Below are 24583 nucleotides of genomic sequence, written 5' to 3'. Positions count from 1 at the left end.
ACACACACACACACACACACACACACACACACACACACACAAACACACACACACCGGCGTGGTGGTGAGTGTGTATACAGGTTCTGGTAGAGGATGAGGAAATCATCATTGTGACGGGGTACTGATGGAAGCTAACGGTGTAGCTTGTGATTGCACTGCAGTAGCTGTTCTTACTGTGGCTGGCCAAGCATTGCACAAACCCCCCAAGGCCTGCACATTATCTGGGGACCCTCCATCACTCAATGTGCTATTCTCGTCTAAAAATACAAAAGAAAAAATTGGTTTTGAGTAATAATTGCATTCCTTGCTGCCCCTTATCGCTTACCCCATGCCATAAATATTCTGTGTACTGTATGCACTTAGACTGTTACCCTAGTGACATCACTTGAGTAATGTTGGGTCAGGATTGGAAACTTTAGTCTAACAGAAATACTGGAATTCAAACTGAAGGGGTGGAGTACAGTGTTTCCTTTAGGATTTGTTTAGCTGTAGGCTATAGCCCCCCCCCCCCCCGAGCTATTAGTTTTATAGTTGACTCAGAAGACAGCAAACATTTTGACAATAAACTACATGAAAACAACAGTATGTGGAGTTAACCTGGACGGGCCCAATAACCTCTGAATAGTTCTACTTGTTGTTAAACTGCAACGTGAGCGGCAGCCAACGGGGGCAGGATAACTTAAAAGCCAACCGCGACTACATTGTGCGTCTGCCCTATTTCTGATACCGTAGTGGGAGACGTTTTGCCGTGGCGGGCCCCCACAATAATATCAACATAAAGGAAACACTGAGTACAGCTACACAAAGGCCTAAAACTGAGCCCAAAACCTGGGCCATACCGGCACTGGTACTGCCAGTTGGGAACCTAGAGCTGTGTTTTTGCTCAGTCTAATTGACTAGTATAGTGCCCGTTCAAAACATGCTTATTCAAAACTGGCCGATTGCTTGGCCTGTCTATTGCCTGCAGCTTTCTTAAGAACCGCTCATCAAGATTTTTACACTTGACACTGCACTTCCTTGGGTGCAGAGCAACACACCTGCCATGACATGACAACACACCTGCAATAACAAAATGTATTTGAGGTACTCATTCACAATGTACAGTTTAATAATAAATAGATAAAATGAATACATAAAATATTATGAAGTAGAACCAGCGATATCATCTTTTTCTTCTGTTCCAGGCAATCCTTCTTTCCTCAGGCCAACATTAAACACACTGCAACTCGACCACAGATCAGTTTAGTTGGATTTAGTTAGATTCTGGTGTGATATGCTAGTAGAGCTGAGATGAGGAGGGGCTCCAGAGGTGTAGTGACCTCCCATCTTTCTGACTCCACACCCCCACATTTCTTCCATATTTAAAAAATAGTTTTTTCGCCCCAACTGCCGACACTGACTCATGTGACATCACTCCGGGCAATCCTTCCAGCAATCATTAGCACAGCTCCCTCTGGAGCCACGAAAAGGCTTTATACAACTTTTTTTTTTAAACATATGCGGTCATACTCCCATAATGTATTGGGATTCCTGTTAAAAACTAAAAACAAACATGAACCCAACCCAAGCTGAAACACAACATTTCCCGGGTTGGTAGGCAGAGTAAGGAAATGTAAATGGACTGTAGTCTCTACGACTATTCACAGCACTTTAACAGAGTACAGGAACCATTCACCATTCATACACCGAGGCCGAGGCTGCCGCACAAGGTGACACCCTCACACACATTCACACTCCGATCCGAGCAATTCGGGGTTTAGTGTCTCGCCCAAGGACACTTCGGCATGGAACTGCAAGGCCAGGGATCGAAACCACCAACCTTTCAATTGGCAGGCAACCGATCTTGCCACCTTAGCCAATATGTGGGCCTTTACCAGACGCGGAAGGTCTGAAAAATGAGTTTTATGTTGGGGGGGGGGGCCTTGACCCATAGTAAGGACTAAAATTTTTTGGCCTCCGCTGCTTCAATTTTGACCATTCATGTGTTTCATCCATCTCTTGCAAGTCCCCTAACTTTACGGAAGTGCATTGCTAAATCCCAGGAGTGGTCCTTTAATTCTTAGTCTAAGTTTTTACAAATGGTTTTTCATCCAAGCAACTCTATTTATGACAAAAAAACACCATGGTTCACATGAATCGCTTGCTATGAATTACCATACACCTCTACTGGAGGCTTTGGTTATGATGCAAAGGAATTCAAGCCTACTGTCATTTCACAAGTCTCATACTTTTATGATTGACAGTTCATAGATCATGATTACTTTGACTTACTGATTTACTTTTACTATTGAAGTCGAATATAAATAATTTAAATTGATGTCTGTAGTAAAGTATAAGAATGAAAAAAAAAGAGTAGAAAATGGAAAGATAGCTGTGTTATATTTACTTTGATCACATTTTCTTTAGTGTTTAATGTGATAGACTCCCTTGGGAAAGAAATATTTCACAGCGCTCATTGGAGAGTGTGTTTCCATTTTGTTTCTGCCATTCAACAAAAAAAGCAATCATTTTTCATATCGAACTTTCTTGGTACAATATGCCAGGTGGGGTAATTGTTTCTGCCTAATGTTTATGTATTGTGTGTATGTTTCCGGGAGGTAGAGGCGAGTTTAGATTGATGATCAGGGCTCGGAGAGAGGGGCCGTCCGAAGTAAAGGAAACCCAGATGGAGAGCGATTCTTGGGGGCGAAAAGAATAATTTGAAAAGAGTTTTAGGAGGGAATTATAAAGTGGCGCGCATTCCCTGAACACGCACACACACACACACACACACAGACACATAGACACATAGACACACACACACTTATAATCCTCTGTTCCCGTGTAACCTGTGGTTGTAAATAATAACAGCTGATAACCAGCAGAATAGAGGCAAGTTGCTGAGCAAATTAATCTGCTACCTGAGAGATGAAGCAAACTTTACGTCTGTTTTCCTGGAGGAGAGAGAGAGACAGAGAGATAGAGAGCACAGATAAGTTTACAGAAGGAGAATGAAAAGAGAGGAAGTGAGGATGGGTGACAAGGAAAGACAGATGATTTGACAAATAAACTAAAGGAAAGAAAATGTGAGTTATTTCCATATTTTTTGTGACTTATTGACAAAAGTTACTGTTCTAACTGCTATACATAAAGACTGTTTAAACTGTTTAAACTGTTTAATAGATCCTCAGGTCAGCGTGTCCGACCAGTAACCCATCCTATCGATCGCTAAATCCAGAACACGTTTGAGTATTATTCACAACAATAATTACACAAATGTTGAATTAAACGAGGCTCCTGCCCGCCGGAATAGAAGTAAGACTGGGTGGGATTAGATAGAGAGATTTGGTTGGGTAAAAAAAAACGAAAAAGAGGAATCCAGCAGAGCGACAACGCCATGACTTCTGTTATGACTCTTACTGTATGTTTTAAGGGCTGGGAGATCTACGTTGCAATATTTTTTTATGTATGTGTCATGTTTGTTGTTTTCATACTTTAAATCAAAGAAAAAAAGCTTTAAAGAAGAGTTAAGGGCTAACTATTGTAGTTTATTTATCTAGGTGGACTATGGAGATAATATAAAAAAATATATATGTTGATGTACTACTGTAATTTAGATAATTAGTGGTAACCACGCACACAAGCCTGCATTACACCCTAGAGGTGTGGAGCTTTACCTACGCAACCATTAAAGAGTTCTAGAGGTAGGTCCGGGCAATATTTCGTTATTATTTAGGTCGTGATACATGAGGCTGGATATTGTCTTAAATTTTCGGATATTGTTATATGACACAAATGTAGGGTTAGGCGTTGTTTTCATGTTAACAAATGGGACTCCAGTCCCGGTTCTTCCCTTCGATCCCGGCTCTTATCGATTCGGATTCTTTGAGGAGTGTAGCTGCAACAGATTCTCACTTCCATCGCGTAAAACACACACGCTTGGTCAGGTGCCTTTGGCGTTGTTATTGACGCTGAAAGTCTCCTTTACCGTCCCGGCGCGTTTAGATAAATCGTGTTTAGATCTGTCGGGACTATTGGCGTCCCCTTTGACGCAGTTAGGTTAGGAAAAGGTGGTTGGTGGGCTTAAGTTTCCATGACACGCGGGACAAGAACGGGACAGTCGGGTTAAGGGAAACAGTAACGGGGACGGTTAGGTTTAGTAAAAGATGAACCCAACAGTTGGGTTTAGGAAACGTGACCCAAGGGACTGGACACCCAGTCTTCAGGGTTAAAGTCCTGTATTGTTTGACCCATCCACCACCCCCCCAACCAACCTCCCTATGCAGATTCTCGGCTTTTCATACTACTCTCTACCCGAGTCGTGTAGCTGCTCACGCTGTCAGCCACTGTCCAAACATTAGGAAATGTAGGATCCCGCTTTTTATCGCAGCTTGACTTCTGCACGACAATAAAAGTCAGCATATCTAAGTTACTGCTGTTTCAATTCCGACCATTCTTTTTTAAAATATGGCTGATGAGTCCCCCAACATTATGGAAGTGCAATATTATATTTCTTAAGAGGCCCTTTAACCTTTTGAAAATAATGCATACATTAACTGTACAAATGCACACACAAAAATAACACACACACTGTGGCATTGTAGATAAGACTTTATTTGGTTGCGATCTTTTTCAGGGCTACAATTATCCTATTCCCTTCCTCAAAATCTGTGTTAAAGGGACTTCAAAGCAACGAGAGCCAAGTCTCTTTCAAACCGAATAATCAGATCTCGCGACTTAGCGTCAGTCAATGCTGACATCTAGTGAGTTATGGATTCATATCTCAGATTGAGATATTCAAACTGTGTATGGACTCAGTAGTAACTAAACACGCAATCTATTACAAATGGTCCATCAGCCACTGCGTCAGTCAGTAGTCTCTTTTTATGCTTAGCAGTTTTATTTGAATACGCATCCTCATGCTATTCAACAAGACGACCTCTCTTTTTTATGTTAGTGGCCCTACTTTTCTCAACAGTGGGACAAATAGGCTCCTATTTCTCATTCACATCTGTGATCTAATTACTGTAATTCTTTACAGAAGACGTAACAGATGTCATTGGAAAATCAGATTTAGATGTTCAACGTTACCTGTAATTGGAGTTTTATGGATATATTTGGGTAAGGAGGTAAAGGTAAAGAATTTAAAAGGAGATGCGTGAAAATATGTATACCACTGTGTTTGCAAAAAGGTAGATTACAAAATGGAATTTGTTGCATGTGGAAAGATGTTGCATGATTGCAAAAGTGTGTATGTGTGTGTGTGTGTGTGTCAGACTTGTGTGTGTTTTGCAGTGCACCCATTTGTCTGTAGTAGAAGTCCTTTTGTGAAGAAGCCTGAAATCAGCTTCTATGTTCCAGGCTGTCTGCTCTCCGGCCTTCAGGCTTCACCTCCAACTGTTCTGTGTGAATAGCAGGACATAAAGTTAGCCATTTATCTCGGCGACTGTCCATTCGAGCCCGTTTGAATAGCGACCCCCACCCCTCCCTCTTTTAATTTACTGCTTTTAACTCACTGATGAATGTCTCGGGATTCAGCTCTAAATGTTAAATATTGGCCTTTGGGCTTGACGTCGCTGTTCCTTTTGAGTATATGAAGAAAGAAAGGAAAAAAAGATGGGAGAGGTGTGCATCCATGTGTGTGTGTGTGTGTGTGTGTGTGTGTGTAGATATCTGAGGAGGTTAAATGATGTGTGTCTAATTCCCGCCGCACGCTTTCACACATCACACACTCTCTCCCCGGGGACTCCCTTCCCTCCCATTTCTTGCGAGTCAGGGCCCTCCCTGCTCACTGAGCGAATTACAACTGCAGTGGGGGTCACCCGGTGTTGTGAAGAACTCCGAGAGAGAGAGAGAGAGAGAGAGAGAGAGAGAGAGAGAGAGAGAGAGAGAGAGGGGCAAGTACCACATTTTGTAGTGTAGCTGACGTGTGCCCTCCCAGCCTCTCTTTGAAGTTTCACTTCCTCTCTCGGATCCCTCTTGCAAACACTATTTCCCTTTAACTTGGAGGCTGTGTGTGTGTGTGTGTGTGTGTGTGTGTGTGTGTGTGTGTGTGTGTTTGTCTAGATCTTACTCATTAGCTTTGGTCTTTGTGTGTAATCGTTTTGTAACTGTGATTGAATATCTGTGTGTCCAATATGTGCGGGGGGGAATAAATTATAGGCAGAGAGAGAAGGAGGGAGGAAAATAGAGGATAAATCAGAGGCCAAATCAATGAGTACGAGTCCTTGGGCAGAAAGCAATAAACTCCATTAACAAGGTGCAGCCACATAATTGGGAGAGTGTGGGGAAAAAAGGATTAATATTGATATAGAAACCAACAGCATGTTTTATTAGAGCTTTTATTTTTCTAACACGTTTCCCCTTTTTGTGAGCTTGGTTGCTGTTAGAAGAGTGTGTGTTTGTGTGTGTGTGTGTGTGTGTGTGTGTGTGTGAGAGAGAGAGTGTGTGTGTGTGTGTGTGTGTGTGTGTGTGTGTGTGTGCATGCATTACTTTGAGGTGGAGTCCCTTCACCACATCTGCAATGCAGCAGAAAACACAAAAAAGAGAGGGAGGAAGAGAAAGGCTCACGTGACAAGAGTGACGCCGTCCTCAGACAGATTCTCTCTCTCTCTCTCTCTCTTTTTATTTTGCTTTAGCTGCTTTATAAAAAAAAAGTGCTTTTATACTGGAATCCAGTGCACCTTGTGTCACGTCCTGTATAACACCACATTAACTTCATATATACAGTATATACTGTATATATAAAAACGGGGTCTGTGTTTTTAAAAGCACACTCACAATCCCTGTAGACATCTGTATTACACACACGCACACACACACAGCATGTGGCTAAACGGGGGTGACCTTAACAAACAGATCACTGAGGGACTTCACCTCTCACAAGCTAATGCACCAGCAATGTTTTAGTAGTGACTTTACACTGTACGCTATGCTCAAATGTCTTAATTTAACCCTTCTTTCAGGTGTTTTTTGGTTAAAAAAAACAAAAAAACCCAGTATGGATTGTGTTTTGGGTATTTCTCAGTGGATGTACTGTGACTTGTAATGAAATATGAGGAGTTCTGATTGTATTGGTATGAATCATTGTTGGTCTGTCCATGTGTGTTTGTTGATTTGACGTGTTCATTTAGCTGTTTAAGTGCAAACCTGTGACTGTTCTATCACATGTGGGATGGTGAACAATAGAGCTCGATCTACAAAGAGAGGAAGACTTAAGTATGCCAAGACTGTAGAGTCTCAAACCTCCGGATCCCCCACAATCCTCCAGCACTCACCTGTCAATCAAACTGACTGACTGACCTCTGACCTTTGATCACCTAACGGGATTTTAATTGGCGCAACGGCAGCATGTGGACTGCTCATTCACCGTCTTGTCTCTCTCTCAAAAACACACGTCTTCTACCTGTGTGTGTGATTCTGTGATCGATCCTTTAGGGATTTTTTTGACTCTTTTATTTATTTTTTTGCTCTTCTTTGTACTGCATGGACGATCCAAGTTATTGTGACAAAGTCTTCCAGAAAAGATGTTAAGGAAATCACCATATTCTTACTTTCCTTCTTGTCTTCCAAATGCAAAAAGAGTGCTTCAGTCTTCCAGCTTACAAAGCCACAATGACACTATTTTTGTATACAAATGGGGCAAAAAGTATATCTATATATACAAATATATAAATATATCCACGCAAATGTGGTTGGGTTGCAGTAAGGTCCCCTGTTGCTGGCAAGGCGGCAAATACAACTACTATGCGCCATCCAAAACCCATGGATCCCTTTACAGGAAAGAGCTGAGAAGGACTAGAGAACCGTTGGGACTTGTAGTTTGAAACTCCTGGGTTGAGGTAGAAGATCACAGACAGGCGGGACTACAAGCATGCATGCGCCAATCATTTACTGGACACCTTCAAAGAAACAGTCTTACCCCAATATTTACTCTTTAAACCCTTAAGCCCCCCCATCCTCAACACTTTATTATCCCAAAACTCTTGTCCCTGCATTTGCAATATGATCTGTATTTATTTCTATAATAACTTACACAAAGTCATGGGAGACATATTATTGGATATAATTGAATAAAACAAACTAATATATTTGTATGATTGTAACGCTGGTCTGCTGAGAGTTTTTCTTGGTGTTATGATGTCATTCCTACGGCAAAAATAACTACATTTAATATTGGATATGGCAGTGCTGAACAGAGTTAACATCATCTAAGTTACACTACGTGTTCATATGATCCCATGGTTTTGGCCTGGCCCCTGTGGTCGCTTTCAAACCTGTAGTTCAGTTGGTCTGGACTAGGGGTATTGAAATTGGACTCAGTAGCCACCCCCAAATCAGAAAAAATCCCAAATGTGACATGTGAGGAAGTTCTGGGAGTTCTGAAAGGTGCATCTTTTTTCTATGTTTTCTAAGCAAATTTTCCCAATGTTTATTCATATCATATACTGATATCTTTGGAGAGTGTCAGTCACTCTTAATCTAAAAATGTGTTTATTATGTCTCTGTTTTCAGATTTGACTAAGTTATGCCTCCGAGTAGAAGTGCAATTTTGGTGCAAACTGGGCCAATCAGGTGCTAAGGGTTTTAATGGGCCTTGAATGCCACTTAGGCTCTCCCTGGGGATGCTCAGCTGACAGTAAGCCTCTGGTCTGGACCAAAGGAAACAATTCTACCCCTACACTTTCCCACGGGGTGCGGGAAGAGTTTAATTTTCCAGCTCGCTCTGTTAGTGGTGAAGGTGTGGTTAAGGCTAACGCTAGCCATGCTAATGCTAAATATAAACCTTGTCGGTCTCCCCTCTTGTTGCTCATGTGCATTACATACAGTATGTCACGACCAAATGTTAGTGATTGGTTATGGCAGATCCAGAGTGGCTCCGGGCAGATCCAATAGTTTAAATCTTCAACAGAGTACCCGCCTTCAAGGAAGTTAACACTTGTCAATGGAGAGTGGCCAGACTCTCTGTACAAAGAAAATGGACGAGAGTCTGTCAGAACCAAGTTAGGGTTATGCAGAACCTATACAGCGCTTGCACTGCTTCTTTATTTAACAACGTCTAACACACAGCAAAAAATTACTAAAAACTGAACTTACTAGGATCCTTATTACTCAAGACTCCAACTGGACTTCAAATGCTAATTATCTTTGGTATCCATGATCTATAAATCGCATATCCACTATCACAAAATCATGTAGCTTTTCCACTACAGACAAACTGAACCAAACGCACCAACCCAGATCCACGTTAGCTGTGAGGCAACCCTTAGTTTCAACCGAGCAAAGTCTTAATGCTACAACATACAATTATATTTTAGACAATACTGTGCTTCCAACTTCGTGGAAACAGTTTGTGTTTCTCCCTTTCCTGTTGCAACATGACAGTGTGCACAATGCCAGCTACATTAAGGAATGGTTTTCCCAGTTTGGTCTGGAAGACCTCGACTGGCCTGCACACAGCCATGAGCCCCAGTACAAAGCTTTAAGATGAATTGGATTACCTCCAATTCCGGGATTGCTCTATTGCCGCCTGATAATCCGTCAAGTTTCACTCATTTAGGCTGAATATCTGTTACTTTCGGCTCTCTATATGTTGGCATTTTAAAATCTCAGATCTCTGCCGGGTAAATCCAGACAGCTAGCTAGCTATCTGTCCAATCTGAGTTTTCTGTTGCATGAATAAAACAACTTTTAAACATACAGGTTCCACCAAATCAAGTTCTAACCGAGCCTATTTTGAAGAGACACCGTGGCTTTTCTGCGGCTTTTTTGGGTGGTACTTAGCACGATTGTAATAAGTTTAAAGAAATGAGAACTAAACCAGAGCACGTTTTCCTCCCATCCACGGATGCTGTGTAAAGTAGCCATACAGCAATCAGTCTGATTATAGTAATCACACTTTATATAAAGGGGATTTAAATGTAGTCTCGCTTTGCCATACACTCCTCGAGTGCGCTGTGGAGTTGGGTCTGGCAAAGCAAGACTGCATTTAAATCCACTATTTATAAAGTCTGATTACTATAATCATGTTACATATATATGTTACCCGTGAAAATAACAATCATGAGTAAGCAATCAATCTAATTTCACTTAACTATTTCTGAATTAAGGAGTGATCTATTATGGTTTCCCTAAGAGAGATCCCTGCATTTCAGTTACTGCCAACAGGGGCTTTATATACACTCCCTTATTACCACAAATTTAATGTGTGACTTGACACTATCTGCTAGCTGTTAATAGTTAGCTTCTATGGTAATTAAATTGGCGGCATGCCAAATGGCAGTGACAGTGGATTGTAAATTACGGCAGCGTGGAAGGCCGATGAATGTGAGTGAGAGCAGAGTGCCGTGAAGAGACGAGTAAAGGGATATACCGGGGGAGGATAGAGGTGTTTTACTGCAGGGGCCTTCAGGAAATACAGCAGTGTGGCTGTTAAACGGTTTGATTAACTGAGCGTTACACTGTAAGAATAATGGCTGCTGAATCACCTCTATATGTCCACTTATTACAGTGGGCGACCAAGATCGCCATGATTTTTTTAGCACAAAGGAAATGTTTTATCATCACACAAGAATAGAGATTGTACATCTATTGTACTATTTACATGCATGTATGGAATAAGTGTCATGCATGTATGGAATCAGCAGCTAGGCATTTTTGTCACTAAACAGTCTGTTTCTTGGCTCCTCTTTTCATAGCATTGCTAGAAAACTCCAGGAAATGTATCCCTTAATGGAATTATCCAGTGCTCCCTAGCAAATATGGATGTATTTGCTAGGGGTGAGGACAGATACGACAGATGGATATAATGGGGGTCTAGGTCAGGGGGAAAAACCAATGGTCAAATGTGTTTCAGTGTACCTGGTTTCATGGCTTAGGGACCACATGTAACGAGACTTGGGGAGGGGTCAACAGTTTGATGTGGTATTGTAGTGTAATTGTTTCCCTTGTGGTTCCCAATAAAAAGGAAGATGGTGAGAAGGCAAAGAGGCAGGAAAAGTGGATTTTGGGGGAAATAGACAATTGGATGAGAAGGATGAGAACAAGGCATGTTCGTTGTGCCTGAACCTACGTAGCAACAGTATAGCGTTTTCATCTGAAGCATCGTATTAAATCAGCCTTTACCATTCCATGATATTGCTATGCCTGCTATCTACCAATTAAATTTAACCTTCACTATTTTTCTTGACTAACTGCCTGGAAACCCAGCAAGGACTTCTGTGTGTACCGTACCTCGGCCACAGTTTGAGAACCAGTGGTGTGTAAAGTCTCCTAAATGGCCAAAGTAGAGCCTGGTCCACACCATCACAGACTGACTAAGGGGGTAAACAGTGACACACACCCCTCCTCCCCAAGGATGTAATTGGAGCAGACAGCAGTTGGCCAGGCTCGCCTGACTGACAGACAACAACAGTCCAAACCAAAAGTTACACTGAAGAGTTCCAGTGAGCTGCATTGGAAAAGAAAGAAAGAAAGAATTAAGTTTGGATTAATCAACGGAGTTTAGCAGAGGAGAGAGCTTTTTGGTTTGGGAGGTCGCCATGAAAAGCCTGGATCTGATCCTGCTGACATGTTGCTTATGCAGCCTGAGCACATTTGGAGGTAAGGCACACGCTGATAAAATACACCCATGTAACAGAAGGCCTATCTGTAGTAGTCATGGAATAGTTCACTACACTAATATCACATGTAACAAAAATATTTTATAACCTTAAGTACACTAGAATCTACCAATGTTATCATTTTCTGGGACACTGAACATTCTTTAGGACTACTAAAGGTTTACAACAGTGATATTACTTGTAGTTGGAGAAGGCGCAGAGATTGACTATCCATTGTGCTTGGCAATGGACTGTTTTCACAGCAGACATTTCTTATAGTAGGAAAAACACAGCTGAAAGTGATAACCTTAAGATGGCTCAATACCATCAAGTGTCCCAGTAAGCCATTTCAGTAAGTCAGCATTCACAATACCAGGGCCTCTCCTAAGTGGAATGCAGCCATCATTAATGGTTTTGAATACACCTGTGCTTTTCCTACTATGACATGTCAACATGTCGGCTGTGAAAAAGGTCTATACAGGTCTGGCTCATGTAAAAATGATTTTCTGATAGGATAATAAGTAAACCTAACTAGCTTTAGTTAATTCATTTTGAGCTTACTGCTCTAAATGCTGACGTTGATTTAGTGTTTGTGTCCCTACAGCCTCATTGACAAAACTGAATTACAGTAAAGCATTCTTAGCTAGTTATGTGTCACGGCAGCAGCAAAGTGATGAAGATGTGTATAAAGTCTGGTAAGTAGCCTAAACCACACAGCACAGACACACTTTGGGCATATTAATTACTTTATAACAAGACTGAAAGTCGACAGTCACGTTAGCAGCTCTATGAGGCTTTACACAGCAGTGCTTTGAGCTAAATGCTAAGATGCTCACTGTGACATGCAAACGTTTAGCCGGTATTTTACCAGTAATTTACAGTTATTTACTAGGTTCACCCCCATGGGAGTTTTGTGCGTTAGTATGCTAACGCACTCGTTGTGATGTGCTAACTTGCTTATGTTTAGCGGGTAATATTTACCAGGTTTACCGGTGGGAAAATCATGCTAACGTGTGCTAATTAGCACTAAACAGAAGGTACAGTTTATGTGTATGCCATTGGTTTTACAGGTATTTGTTCATAAAAAAAGAGAATTTGAATTTTGACCTGATGAAGCTAGAAGAAGAAGTGTACCAGCCTGTGATAAAATAAATAACGCCACAAACTAAATATCATTAGACGTTAAAGCCACAAAAAAAAAATCGACAGGCAACAATTTCTCCAGAGAAATCAATTTTTAACAACTTTCTCTTCTCAGCATTTGAGTTGATAACTCACCGCTGGTTCCTGGACAAGAACATTACACTCAAGCCCTTAGAGAGTGATGTAGCTCATATTGAACCATATTTAAATCATGTTTATCACCACTCAGCAAGTGCACTTACTTGTTTTTTAGTGAAGTTATTGTGAAGGAAACAGCTGAAAGCGCATTTTAAGTGCCTTTTCGAATAGGATGACTCATCCATTCTTCTTCTGTCCTTTATCAAAGTGACTTCAGAAGAGCAAAGCTTACAAATGACCATTCAAATTGGCTCTGTGTTGTTTTGCCATCATTTATATTCATTGCAAGAACCCTTCACATGCCCAACATAGTATTACCTCATATGATCTCATTTTACTTGAATCTGTCTTATTTACCAAGTCATCCGAACTGGGCGGCGAGGAGAAAATGCTAAAATCTAGCCTTGTACCACAGCCTCCTTCTAACCATACAGCCTCGGCCATCAGCAGCCATTGCTTCCCTGTGCCTGCCTAGCTAATGGGGGTGTCTTGCTTGGTGATCGTTGTCATTTGTTCCTGTCACCTTGGATCCTGCCAGGGCCACAGCTATGCCAAACGTGATGAATGTGACATCACCAGAGCTGCTGATTATAAATGTGTCTAACCTTCCAACACTGAGGAGGAAATGGGTGGAAATAAAGCAGTCTGAAACTGCTGTTAAGTGATACAGGCCTGTAGTGAGACTCGTCTATAACTTCTACTTCTGTTTATGGTCAGATGGGTATTACAATATGGATTTTGACAGAGCGTTCATGTGGCATATGTATTGCAGCTGGGGGCAGTAAGGCAGAAAGTGGGACTCTTGTTTAGTTAGAAAAACTTGACGCTGTTCCATTGATTTCATCAACTCCCCTAACGCACAGTTATAACTAGTATGGCTATCTCCTGCTGGGCGACACATCCGGCTGTAATAAACTAATTCTGGGAAGCATCCACTAACTGTGGACTCGGCCACTGAGTTAGAGGATTCATTGGTCGCACAACATACCTTTCCCGCCAGTCAGTTAGCTTCGCCCTCGCTTGTCACCAGTGTGATGAGTTTTGCACTGAACCCCAGAAACTGTGAACAAAACATGTAAGAGAGTCATTTCTTTTACAGTAGTAGCCACATTATAACTACCACCGTCTGCCAATGGGTTATGGACAGCTACTGATAAATTAACGATGCAATGGCAGCCTTAATTGGCTGATGTCTTATCTGTCTTTTGAATTAAAAGAACTACGAGGAATGGGTTTTCAAGACCTCTAATCTATTTGTCATACAGGTGCGTCTGAAGTGGAGAAGGCTCTGTTGAAGCAGCTCTTTACCGGCTACAACCTTAAGGTGCGGCCGGCATCTAGGCCTGAAGAGAGGGTGGTGGTCCGTGTGGGTATGGTCCTCTCCTCCTTCGTTGGACTGGTGAGCCATGGGACCCTAACATTTCACGTATATGAACATATGTACATGCACAATCACAATGTGAAAAGCAGTGGCAGATTACAGGATATGATAAAAACAGGGGGTTGTCCACCCAGGATTTAGTTTGGTATATGTGACCCCTTGAGGTGTTTATTGTGATAGTCAATAATGCCTAATTTCCACTGAACGTTCTGCTTAACCTGACTCCACTCACTTTTAGTTAGTAGATAGTAGGTGCTTTTCTCTATATTGTTTTCCCCTGCACATAGTAGCCTACCCCCTCAGTATAGGCGGGTTTCTCAGCTAATCGCCAAAGCAATGCCACACAGCACTGACTTCATTTTTAACGCTACCCTCGCTGGAGCCTTTCATCTGCAAAAATGTCTGCCCTTTCTCAATTGCCAAAGCGTAGTGTGCCTTCTCTGCCCCGAAGCTTCATTTAAACAATGTAACTAACATTGTATAGCTACCGCTGTGTTTCTGCACGGATGATTATTACTGTCGCACAACAGGCTAACGCTGCTGTAAACGCAAGCCGTGAAGACAGACGACGCAGATGACAAAATGGAGGAAAGAGGAAAAAATAGTGAGGGGCTAAGAGCTGAGAGGCAGAGAAAACGACGGAAGGTTTAGGATCACTTTAATCTGAAAAAAGCTCAGTGTGTCACATCGGCATTCTTTCTAAACTTCACTCAGATCGGCCTTTTGAAAATGCGTCTCCCAGAACAGTAGAGTTGAATAGCCCTGCTGTAAGATTTGTACAGTTGCATGTACCTGGGCTTAGAGAACAGCTTTTTTGGATATGCACTGAAAAAAGCCAGAGGCCTAAAGGGGAAGAAGGGTAAAAAGATTAACATTTAGGCCACCAACGACGTACTTTGGCAACCTGATTTAGGAACAGCGTGTCCCATGAGGCTAGTGCTTACAAATATTATTGTCTATTCCTGTTACTGTATGTAATTTAAGCAATAACGTTGTTGCTTTTTTCTAAATAGCAATTTACTATTGCTATTTACCAAAAAGAAAAAGCATTTATTATTCAATTAATCAATGGAATAATCGGTAGAATACTGGATTACTAAAATAATCAATTGCTGCTGCCCTATTCAAGAGCTTTGGTTTTATTTTAAATCTGGGGCGAGTGAATAAAAGAAATGCGGCCGCAACCGACGGTAGCTTAGCTAATAAAAACAATTCATGCAGGAGGTCCTTGTCACACTAGTGATGATTCTCTCTGACCAATCAGTGGTCTCCCATGTTTCAACTCCACCTTTTCAGTTTCGACTGTGCTCCTTTGGAACCTTGACTGAAAAAGTACCAGGTACTATCCAAAACTTTGGCTAATGGAAGACCAAAGAAGAGCGAGTGGAGTTGAGTAGAGCCGGGCCGTACCATGTAGTGAAATAAGTAGCATAAGAAGGTCTGTTTGGGCTACCCTTCAAAATTGTGACTTTTGAGGGGTTTCATGTGACAGTCAAGACATCAAATCTCCTTTCATACATGTTACTGATCTTTTAATGCTGTAACTTTTCCAGAACAACTAGGGGCATTCTGCCTCTGATACGTGTTTATAAATCAAATCTGATTTCCACAGGCCGATGTCTCTGAAGAGGTTTTGAGCACAGTGGTTTCTCCCGATGCTTAGGACCAATAGATCATGACAGGATAACAGAATACCTTATACCTGTAAATGTAGAGCTACAGTCTTAAATATTCCAAACTGTGAATATATCTGAGGGCCATCTGGTTTCTGCTAGGCCTGCTGAGTCAAATGGCACACAGTTTTCCTACTGATGTGGAGTACTGGATTTCTGTCCACTCATGCTGGTATATCGTGTTTTAGCAGCATGCACCAACTGGACTTCTGTCTAAATGACCGCATAAAAACCATGCACACGCTTGATCACTTTGTGTGTTCCTTAACTCCCCTTTGGCTCTTTTCTTCGTAGCACACGCCGACACACACATGCCCACACACAATGTCACATTTACATACCATTCTACAGTGAGCATGCTCCTTACACCTCCACTCAAGGTCACTCTTCGTTCTGGAGCGGAACAATGTTGAAAACTGACCCATTTGGATATGCTCCGTCTCTGTCTTCCCAGAACTAGTCAGCTGGATAACAGCAGTGTTATTATTAACATTCACCCAGAGGGACACCCTGCGGTGAATTCAAACAGTTACAGGAAGAATCAGTAAGAGAGAGGTCAGTAATGGGATAGTTATTTGTGTGAGGCTGAGAGAGCGAGATGGTTTAAGTCCACCTCCCTTTACCCAGCCGCCCCCTCCCAGTTTGTTTCCCAGCTGTCTTTCTGACATTCCTCCAAGCGTTTTAAATAGCAGGTCCGGCTCAGGGAAGCTCCACCTTCCTGCTGGATAGACAATCACATGCACGCACACACAATTGCACTTAAATCCCGCCACCTCCATGTTAGTGGATGGATCAAACTAAAAACGTAAGAAAAAAAACATGTACTGGGGAATACAAAGTCCTGGAGGTGACATGGAGGGGGGAAAAAACGAAGAAAAAAATGAAGAAAGATAAAGCTTTCTCGCAAATCCAACAATATACATGAGAACCGTCCATGTATTAAGAGAACTGATACAGTGTTCAGCGTGAAGCCCCGTATATTGAAAATAATATGGAGATATGGAGATATCGCAAAACAAAGTCAAGATCTTGCAAAAGTGTTTGTGTATGTATTATAGTTCTTGTTAGTAATTTGATGCTATAAAAATCTGAAATATCATGACTGCCAGCTGTGATTGACTTGCGATTGGTCAGGCGGGTGTACAGACGGGACTTTGTTACCACGGCTCAACCGCCAATTTACTACTGTGCAGTTTCTGACTTCGATATTACAAGTTGGCAATGCCCTTATTCTGAGTATTTCGGCTTCACTTTTGTACAGTAGGAGGAGGTCCAGATGCGTCGTCCATCCTTTTTCACATTCTATGGTTTGGATCCAGAATTAAAGGCTGTGCGTGTATGTGTTATTTAGCCACAACACTTGATGTACTTTGTCAAATATTTCTGTTGACATATTAAGTGGAACCAAAATGAGGAACTGAAATTTGCATTCTTATCCGCTCCGATTCCCACCTGTTGCATAGGAACCGGTTTCAGAGTTGAACCGGGTTTTGGTACCCAACCCTAAGCATAACATGTGGGTTTCATGTCTGATTATGCACCCTGGTACCTTATACGTCATTGGTTGTGCATGTCGGACTTTATAAAACTGGGAGCAGAATTCACTCTCTAATTGCTATGAAATTGATGTGAAAATGTAACATTGAATTAGTGTGATAAGACAGCATTGTGTGTTGATTAATCAAGACTTTAATATAGAGCCAGACTGATATATCGGCACATATTATCGGCTGATAAGAGGCATTTTCCAAACAAATGGTATCAATATTTATAACGGCCGATAAATGAATATTCAAAAAATAAAATATAAAACTCCCTTCAACCATGTCATGAGTGTTGGCGTTGCATAGTTTGTCCACCAGAGGGCACTTTGTAAAAATACACATTGGCTGATATATTGGAATATCAGTTTAAAAAAATCTAATATTTGTATCGATATTGCCCTTAGAAGTCCTTTATCGGTCGGCCTCTACTTTGATGGCAAGCCTGTTAGGTCATGTTACTTTTGACACTCAACATCGGTGAGAGCCATGCATTACTTTTAGTTACACAGGTGAGGCAGTTATCATCCAGGGATACAAAGGTGCCCTGTGAAAAAAAGCTCTTTGCAGACTCCATATATATATATATATATATATATATATATATATATATATATATATATATATAGTGTAGTTAGCCAGAAAGTTGCTCCTATAACACATCTAATTCTTTTCTATATTCTGTTCCAGAATATGAAAAATGAAGAAATGAGCTCAGTCGTTGTCATGAATCTGGTAAGTGTGTTCCTGTGGCAGCTCTTTTGTCCATACCTAACATTTCTTACTGTTTAGGCTGCAAATGCGGTGTTGGTTTTTATAAATGTTGTGGTAGCCTACATTTCTAGCCTTTCCAACACACATTGAATGATCTGTCAGACGGCCTGCTTTTCTAAAACTGGAAGTGGCATCCATTAACACAGAGTACTGGAATTATTTGGACCATACTCAACACTGCAAATAAATGTATTCATGAAAGACCTTCTTTTTTGTGTACAGCTCAGTGCCAATACACTACACATTAACCAAGCGAGAGCACTTGGAGTTGTCCTAATAATACAGAGCATATGAAAAATGAAAAATTATGCAAATGGGTTTTGTTATGCAAGGACAAATGCACAAGGGAATCGTCCCTGTGGATTCTAATTACAGCAGTGGGAAAAAAATGAAAAATAAACTGATGAAATGACAAATTGGTTGCATACAGTATGTAAATGGTATTCCTGAAATTGTTGGGTCTTTGTAAATGATAGAGTAGGTCTAAATCTACTCTGGACCTACTCTATCTGTAAAGTGTGTTGAGATAACTCTTGTTATGATTGAATGTAAAGTTTCCAGCTGCCATTTTGTGTCACTGCCCTTTTTACCCATTAGTGTGTCATTTCCACATGCCTGCACACATCAACCTCTTTTTTTTTTCCTGAAACTTTTGAAACAGGAATGGACAGATCATCGGTTGTCATGGAAACCCAAGGAGCATGATGGGGTTGAGGTGATGCGTATCCCCGCCGCGAAGGTTTGGCTGCCTGACATAGTCCTCATCAATAAGTAAGCACGAGCACTGCACTCACATTGGCATAAATTAACCAGTGCTAAAGAGCACAGGAGAAACAATTTGGTCTCTTTCCAACTTTCTTTGACTTGGATGGTTTCTGCGTCGACCCTAAGGCACATTTAGTTTTTACCCTCCTATACATATTGATGTGACTGCTCCCTTTGGGGCAGACATGTAGACTAAGATATTGCAACAGTATGACAAATGTTTAATGAGGACAAACGGGGGCACTGCTTGGTTCCCTCAAAGTAATTGAAAATGTAGTTTTGCTATACGGGAATGTAATTCTTAGGAGACAAAGCTGGTTATTGACTTATCTTAATACACATGGTTAGCCAAACTAGTTTTCTGTGTTTTTCATTTCTCCACCAGACTGCAGCAGGATAAGGAAGGCTACAACCTTTTCTCTACACACACACACGCACACACACACACTATTTAGAAATTCAGAATAAAGATAAGAGAAAGTGCTATGTACAGTAATTAAAACAAGTCAACTGCAGCCACAGAGTATTTGTTTGAACATGCAGCTGCACCCAGCGGTTGAAGACCAAGTACAGTACAGTGCCTACTGTATTTAATGAAAAAACTCTGTCACAGCATTAAATTAGAAAATGTAGATACTAAGAATGAGGGAGCGAGTAGAGTCTCTTTTTCTTACACCCCTGTACACATACAATACACACTCCAATTAGAATGGCTGTAAATATCCCCATCTCCATTCATCAGCAATTTATAGGCAATTAAACAGCATGGCTCCCTAGAAAAACAGAGCTGAAAGCAGTCAGCTGCTTCTGGCTGGGAGGCGCACTTGGAATCACACCTCTCTCTCTCTCTCTCTCTCTCTCTCTCTCTCTCTCTCTCTCTCTCTCTCTCTCTCTCTCTCACACACACACACAAATCCAAAAGTGTGTATAAAATTCTGTGTGCTGGCCATTTAAGCAGCAGCACCTTCACAGGGACAGGACGGCCCACTTTAAGGACACAACCGTCTCCTTGTTAAGTTAGCAGAGCCATAAAAAGCCAAATACTGCACCCTGACAGACTGCTAAATCTGGGTCTAATTGACTTGATGTCTTTGTTATGGGCCTAACAACCCAAACAACTCTGTATACAGCCAACATTAGTGCTACACTTAGAAGTGTCCTGTGAAATGTGTTGAGTTCCTACGTTTTCTCCGTGTCAATTAGAATGTTTTAGTGGGGTCTTGCAGTACGGGGACTTCAGCCAAATGTACCCCAGCTGTGCAACTGCAATATTCAGACATACCAGATACAAGTTTTTTTTAATCTATATATAATTACTCAATCTGACCACAGCTTCAGCCTATTTTTCCTTGTGGGTAATTCATGATAACTCTGCTTTATTTCAAAGAGCAAAGAGACGAAAGTAGGAGGAAGTATGCAGGATGACATGAAACAAACGCTTCAGGCGAGATTCAAACCTGGGATGCTACTATTACATCATAAGAGTCAGCAGGATAAGCTGTTCATTTTTGTTGCATTGCAAAATGGAGACTTTAAACTGCCTGTCACATTTAATTCTGCTGGACATTTCTTGGACCCAGAAATGTTGCTTTCTATCAACTTTTGTGATTGAAATATCATCTTTAGGCCTTATATTTTGGGGGAGGGGGGGCTGCCAGCTGCCAGCTGCCAGCTGCTTTGAGTAGGGAGAACTTGGCACTGGTGTGACAAAAGGTAGTTTACCATAGTTCATTTACGCTTACTACCAAGATTATTATGATACAAAGCTTGTTAAATATTGTCAAAGTATCCCTTTTAAGCAGGGAGACAGTGATCTTAAAAGTACTTGCACAACATGAAGTAAAGAAAGAAGCAAAACTCTTCAGTAGAAGTCTATAAGGAACTCATAAAATGTTCCAAGGGCAATCTTCTAATGACAGTAACATGCAGGTATGAGAAAAGCTGTGAAATCCTACTTTGTTCTCTGTTTGCAGTAATGACGGGGTGTTCGATGTGGCCCTGCATGTCCATGTGCAGGCCTACAGTAATGGCAGAATAACTTGGACTCCCCCTGCCCTCTACTGCAGCTCCTGTGGAGTTAAGGTGAACATCATCACATATACAAACACCGACTTAACGTTCTGTTCTCATGTTTCCCGTTCATCCCTCTGTCTGTTTCTGTGTCTAGGTAACGTATTTCCCGTTTGACTGGCAGAACTGCACCATGCAGTTCCGCTCCTACACATACGACTCGACGGAGATCGACGTGCAGTACGCACTGGACTCAAAAGGCAACGAGATCCGGGAGATCCAATTGGACGAATCTTTCAGCGGTGAGAATTTGGTGGGGAACACATAAAGAGAAGGGTTGGATAGACTGATACGTAGAGAAGTAAAGAGTATAGGAGTGTTTTAGGAAGAAAGTTGTCTTACATTGCCAGACCTATCCCCACAGCGCTGTGGAGGAAGGTCTGGCTCCTCCTCGCATACATTCAGGGATAGGAGAAAGGAAAAGACTCTGAGTTGTTTGCATTCACAATCGTCTCTGCAAAATAGTCTCGGGAAGGAACTTGTTTTGGTGGAACATTTTCACCCCGCAAAATATTAAATTAAGTTATCACTTTACTCAATATGTGTGTATTTTGTCCACAGCAATCCCCGCCAATCGTTCCCAAAATGTCCCAGTTAGAGAGGAATGCCGTAAACATATTCTTTGTAGATTTTTACAGGCATTCCCTGAAAGAACCAAACAGGCCTGCTTTGTTGCTTGATCCAAAGCATTTTTAGCGTGTAGCTTGCTAGCTCAAAGAGCACAAAGTCAGACTATGGCAAGACAGAGAGCAGAACATCGGGTGGCGCCGGCGATAATCCTAGAAATGAATTGTTGTTGATCCAGACTAGGAAGAAAAGGAAAAGGATAGAAATAGAAGTATATATTCATTTGCATGAAACAGTGAGTTTCCTCTCCATTCTTTTTGATTTGCTCTCATTAGACTCTTTTGCTCGTAACAGGAGCGTTTTTAGTTGTTTGACTGTGTTTGCACGTTCACTTCCTCTTTTGGTATGCAGATCTGTTGCCCTCTATTGCTGATCAAAATGTCTAAATGTGAATGTTTCCCCCAGAGGGCGGCGAGTGGCACATCCGACACAAGCCGTGCAGGAAGAACATGAACAATGACCTATATGAGGACATGACTTTCTACCTCATCATTGAGCGGAAGCCCCTGTACTACGTCTTGAACATCATCCTCCCCTGCATCCTCATCACCATCATCGCCATCTTTAACTTCTACTTGCCTCCTGACGCAGGTAAACCCACACAGAATAATACCAGTTTACTACTATATGAGCCAATCTGGCTCGTAATGCACAAAGGTTCCACTTTGATCTGATTAGGATTATACTGCCTTATCATTGCTCTCTAAAACCGCTTATACCATTTCCTAATTGTGTTTGTGTGGTCAGGTTAAATTGGGCAATCACACACTTGTCCAATTACCGTCCCAAAGGCATTCAGATGAGATAGCTGTTTCCCATAGAGCACTGGTGAAGTCAATATCCTCCAAAGTGAAGTAGAAATCAGCCCTGAGGGGCTCGTCCTAACACTGTACCTTGTCACACATGGTTTTAAACATGATTCATGTAATAGACTTGTTTACATGGATTCACTGGTAATCAGTCTGTAACATTCTGTCGCATTTTGGATACTTCCATGACTGCATTTACATGTATTAGACTGTGTAGCCTTGTGCGGTGCATAGATCTCGACAGGGTATTGGCGTCTTAAATTGCGAGCTAACCAGAAGTGACTCTTCTTCTTCTGTCTAATGGTAAATTGCAGCCGTTGTTTATTGTTGAAATGGATTTTTATAAAATTGTTATCGGACAAAGTGTCGTTCAGGAATTGGTCTTGAAGTCACGTATTGGTGGTATTTATCGGAAAAAAAACGTGTATAAATAACATTTGTAAAGTTTGTTTTGTGTATTGGAAGCTACAAAACCGCCAACTTGTTTTTAAAGTTGTGAATGTGGCGGGCGAGGAATCTGTAGCAGTTACTATTGAAACGGCAAAACACAAAATGTACACATTGTGATATACAGTATACATGTGCTTTTTTTCAATTAGTACTTACTACAACAACAACTTAGTACAACAAATACTACAACTAGTATTTTCAAGTACTACTATAGTTTGCTGGGAAAAAAACAAGTCAAGTATTTTTTCTTACATTTTTAAAGGGAAATAAAACAATATTTTATGAAAAGAATACATATTCCAGACTAGGGGTACTACAGATAGAAAACAAGTAAAAAATCAATACAAATATTACAGTAACAAGGCCAGGTTAGCTCTGTTGGTAGAGCAGGCGCACATATATAGAGGTTTACTCCTTGACGCAGGTCGGAGTCCAACCTGCGGCCCTTTGGTGCGTGTCATTCCCCTTCTCCGCCCTTTCATTTCTTCCGCTGTCCTGTGGAATTAAAGACCTAAAATGACCCAAAAAAATCATCTTTAAAAAAAATATATAATGTAAATATAATATATATAATATATAATATATATATATATATATATAATATAAACAGTAACATATTTACACTATGGTTAGCCTATACACGTAGCAGAACTTCAATTTGCAATTGGTTCTATCAAGAGAAGTTTTTGAAGAAAAAAATCATAAATGAGGAGTGACTGTGAGGGGAAAAACCTCTTCTCTGTACCTAATTGAAAACCGGCCAAGGTTAGTTCTGTAGAACTGACTTTGAAGATCAACAGACCTGACATTGGAAACTTTGAGAATAAGGACAATGGCACAGTCTCCATGCTACACTGATACTAGTAATAAGGCTTTCCTCTTTGTACACATACAAGAACAATTTTGGCTAAATTATGCGTGTCACCTTCAAAAATGTAAAGGGAAAGAAATTTTAGGTTTATTGACATTGATCTACTGTAGGTAGAAAGTGCCATTACGGTCATCCCCCGGCTGTAATGACGCCGCATTGGGATAGCTCAGGGGGATTCGGGATACCAGACCACAGCTAAACTGCTGGCTACGGAAATGTCTCTTCTTTGACAGTTACTCACTGTTGGGATCATGCGCTGCCCTAATGCACATCAATTTCCAATTACCTAGCAACTCTATCCAATCTGTGGTAAACACAAGATGTAAGTGGCCACTGGATACTCCTGGGAGGCTGCTCTATTGGTCAATCAGCTTCACTTAGAATGGGAGATGAATTTTCTATTGGAGTCAATACTGGTGAATTAAACGGCCTGCGGCTAAGATAGCAGATCAGCTGAAGAAGAAACAAACCTTGTTCTGGTAAAAAAGATGAGCCGTAACACAGATCTAAAGGAGTGAAAACAATGACAGATGTTGTTGGTAGAGACATTGTTAAATACTTTGCAGGGTTGCGGAAAAAAATGCAAAAATTGTATTTATGGTGATTTCTTCTTTTTTTTTTTTTTGCTTATTTTTTTAGAATTGATTTTTTTTCCCTAGAATCATTATTTTAAAATTGTATATTTTACCTAAATATTTTCTGTTCATACATTGTGCCGACGGCAACTACATCTCTCTCTCTCTATATATATATATATATATA

General features: G+C 41.1%; 2 protein-coding genes across 2 annotated transcripts in view; both read left to right on the top strand.

Moving 5' to 3' along the window:
* Positions 1–6265, top strand: part of fgf11a (fibroblast growth factor 11a) — a 100823-nt gene extending 94558 nt beyond the window's left edge. The window contains exons 6-7 of the mRNA XM_034856872.1: positions 3171–3176; positions 5989–6265. The gene's annotated coding sequence lies outside the window, so the exon portion shown is untranslated. The remainder of the gene's footprint in view (positions 1–3170; positions 3177–5988) is intronic.
* A 4989-nt stretch (positions 6266–11254) lies between these two features.
* The window catches only part of chrnb1 (cholinergic receptor, nicotinic, beta 1 (muscle)), a 28842-nt gene continuing 15513 nt past the window's right edge, over positions 11255–24583 (top strand). Inside the window, exons 1-7 of the mRNA XM_034856792.1 lie at positions 11255–11580; positions 14126–14259; positions 18146–18190; positions 18891–19000; positions 20968–21076; positions 21162–21306; positions 22097–22282. Coding sequence (XP_034712683.1) covers positions 11520–11580; positions 14126–14259; positions 18146–18190; positions 18891–19000; positions 20968–21076; positions 21162–21306; positions 22097–22282 — 790 coding nt within the window. The 5' untranslated portion in view covers positions 11255–11519. The remainder of the gene's footprint in view (positions 11581–14125; positions 14260–18145; positions 18191–18890; positions 19001–20967; positions 21077–21161; positions 21307–22096; positions 22283–24583) is intronic.

This window comes from Etheostoma cragini, chromosome 19 (genome assembly GCF_013103735.1).
Source record: "Etheostoma cragini isolate CJK2018 chromosome 19, CSU_Ecrag_1.0, whole genome shotgun sequence".
Taxonomy (NCBI): Eukaryota; Metazoa; Chordata; class Actinopteri; order Perciformes; family Percidae; genus Etheostoma; species Etheostoma cragini.
The sequence above is the reverse complement of the archived record's forward strand: the minus strand, read 5'-3'. Positions and strand labels throughout refer to the sequence as shown.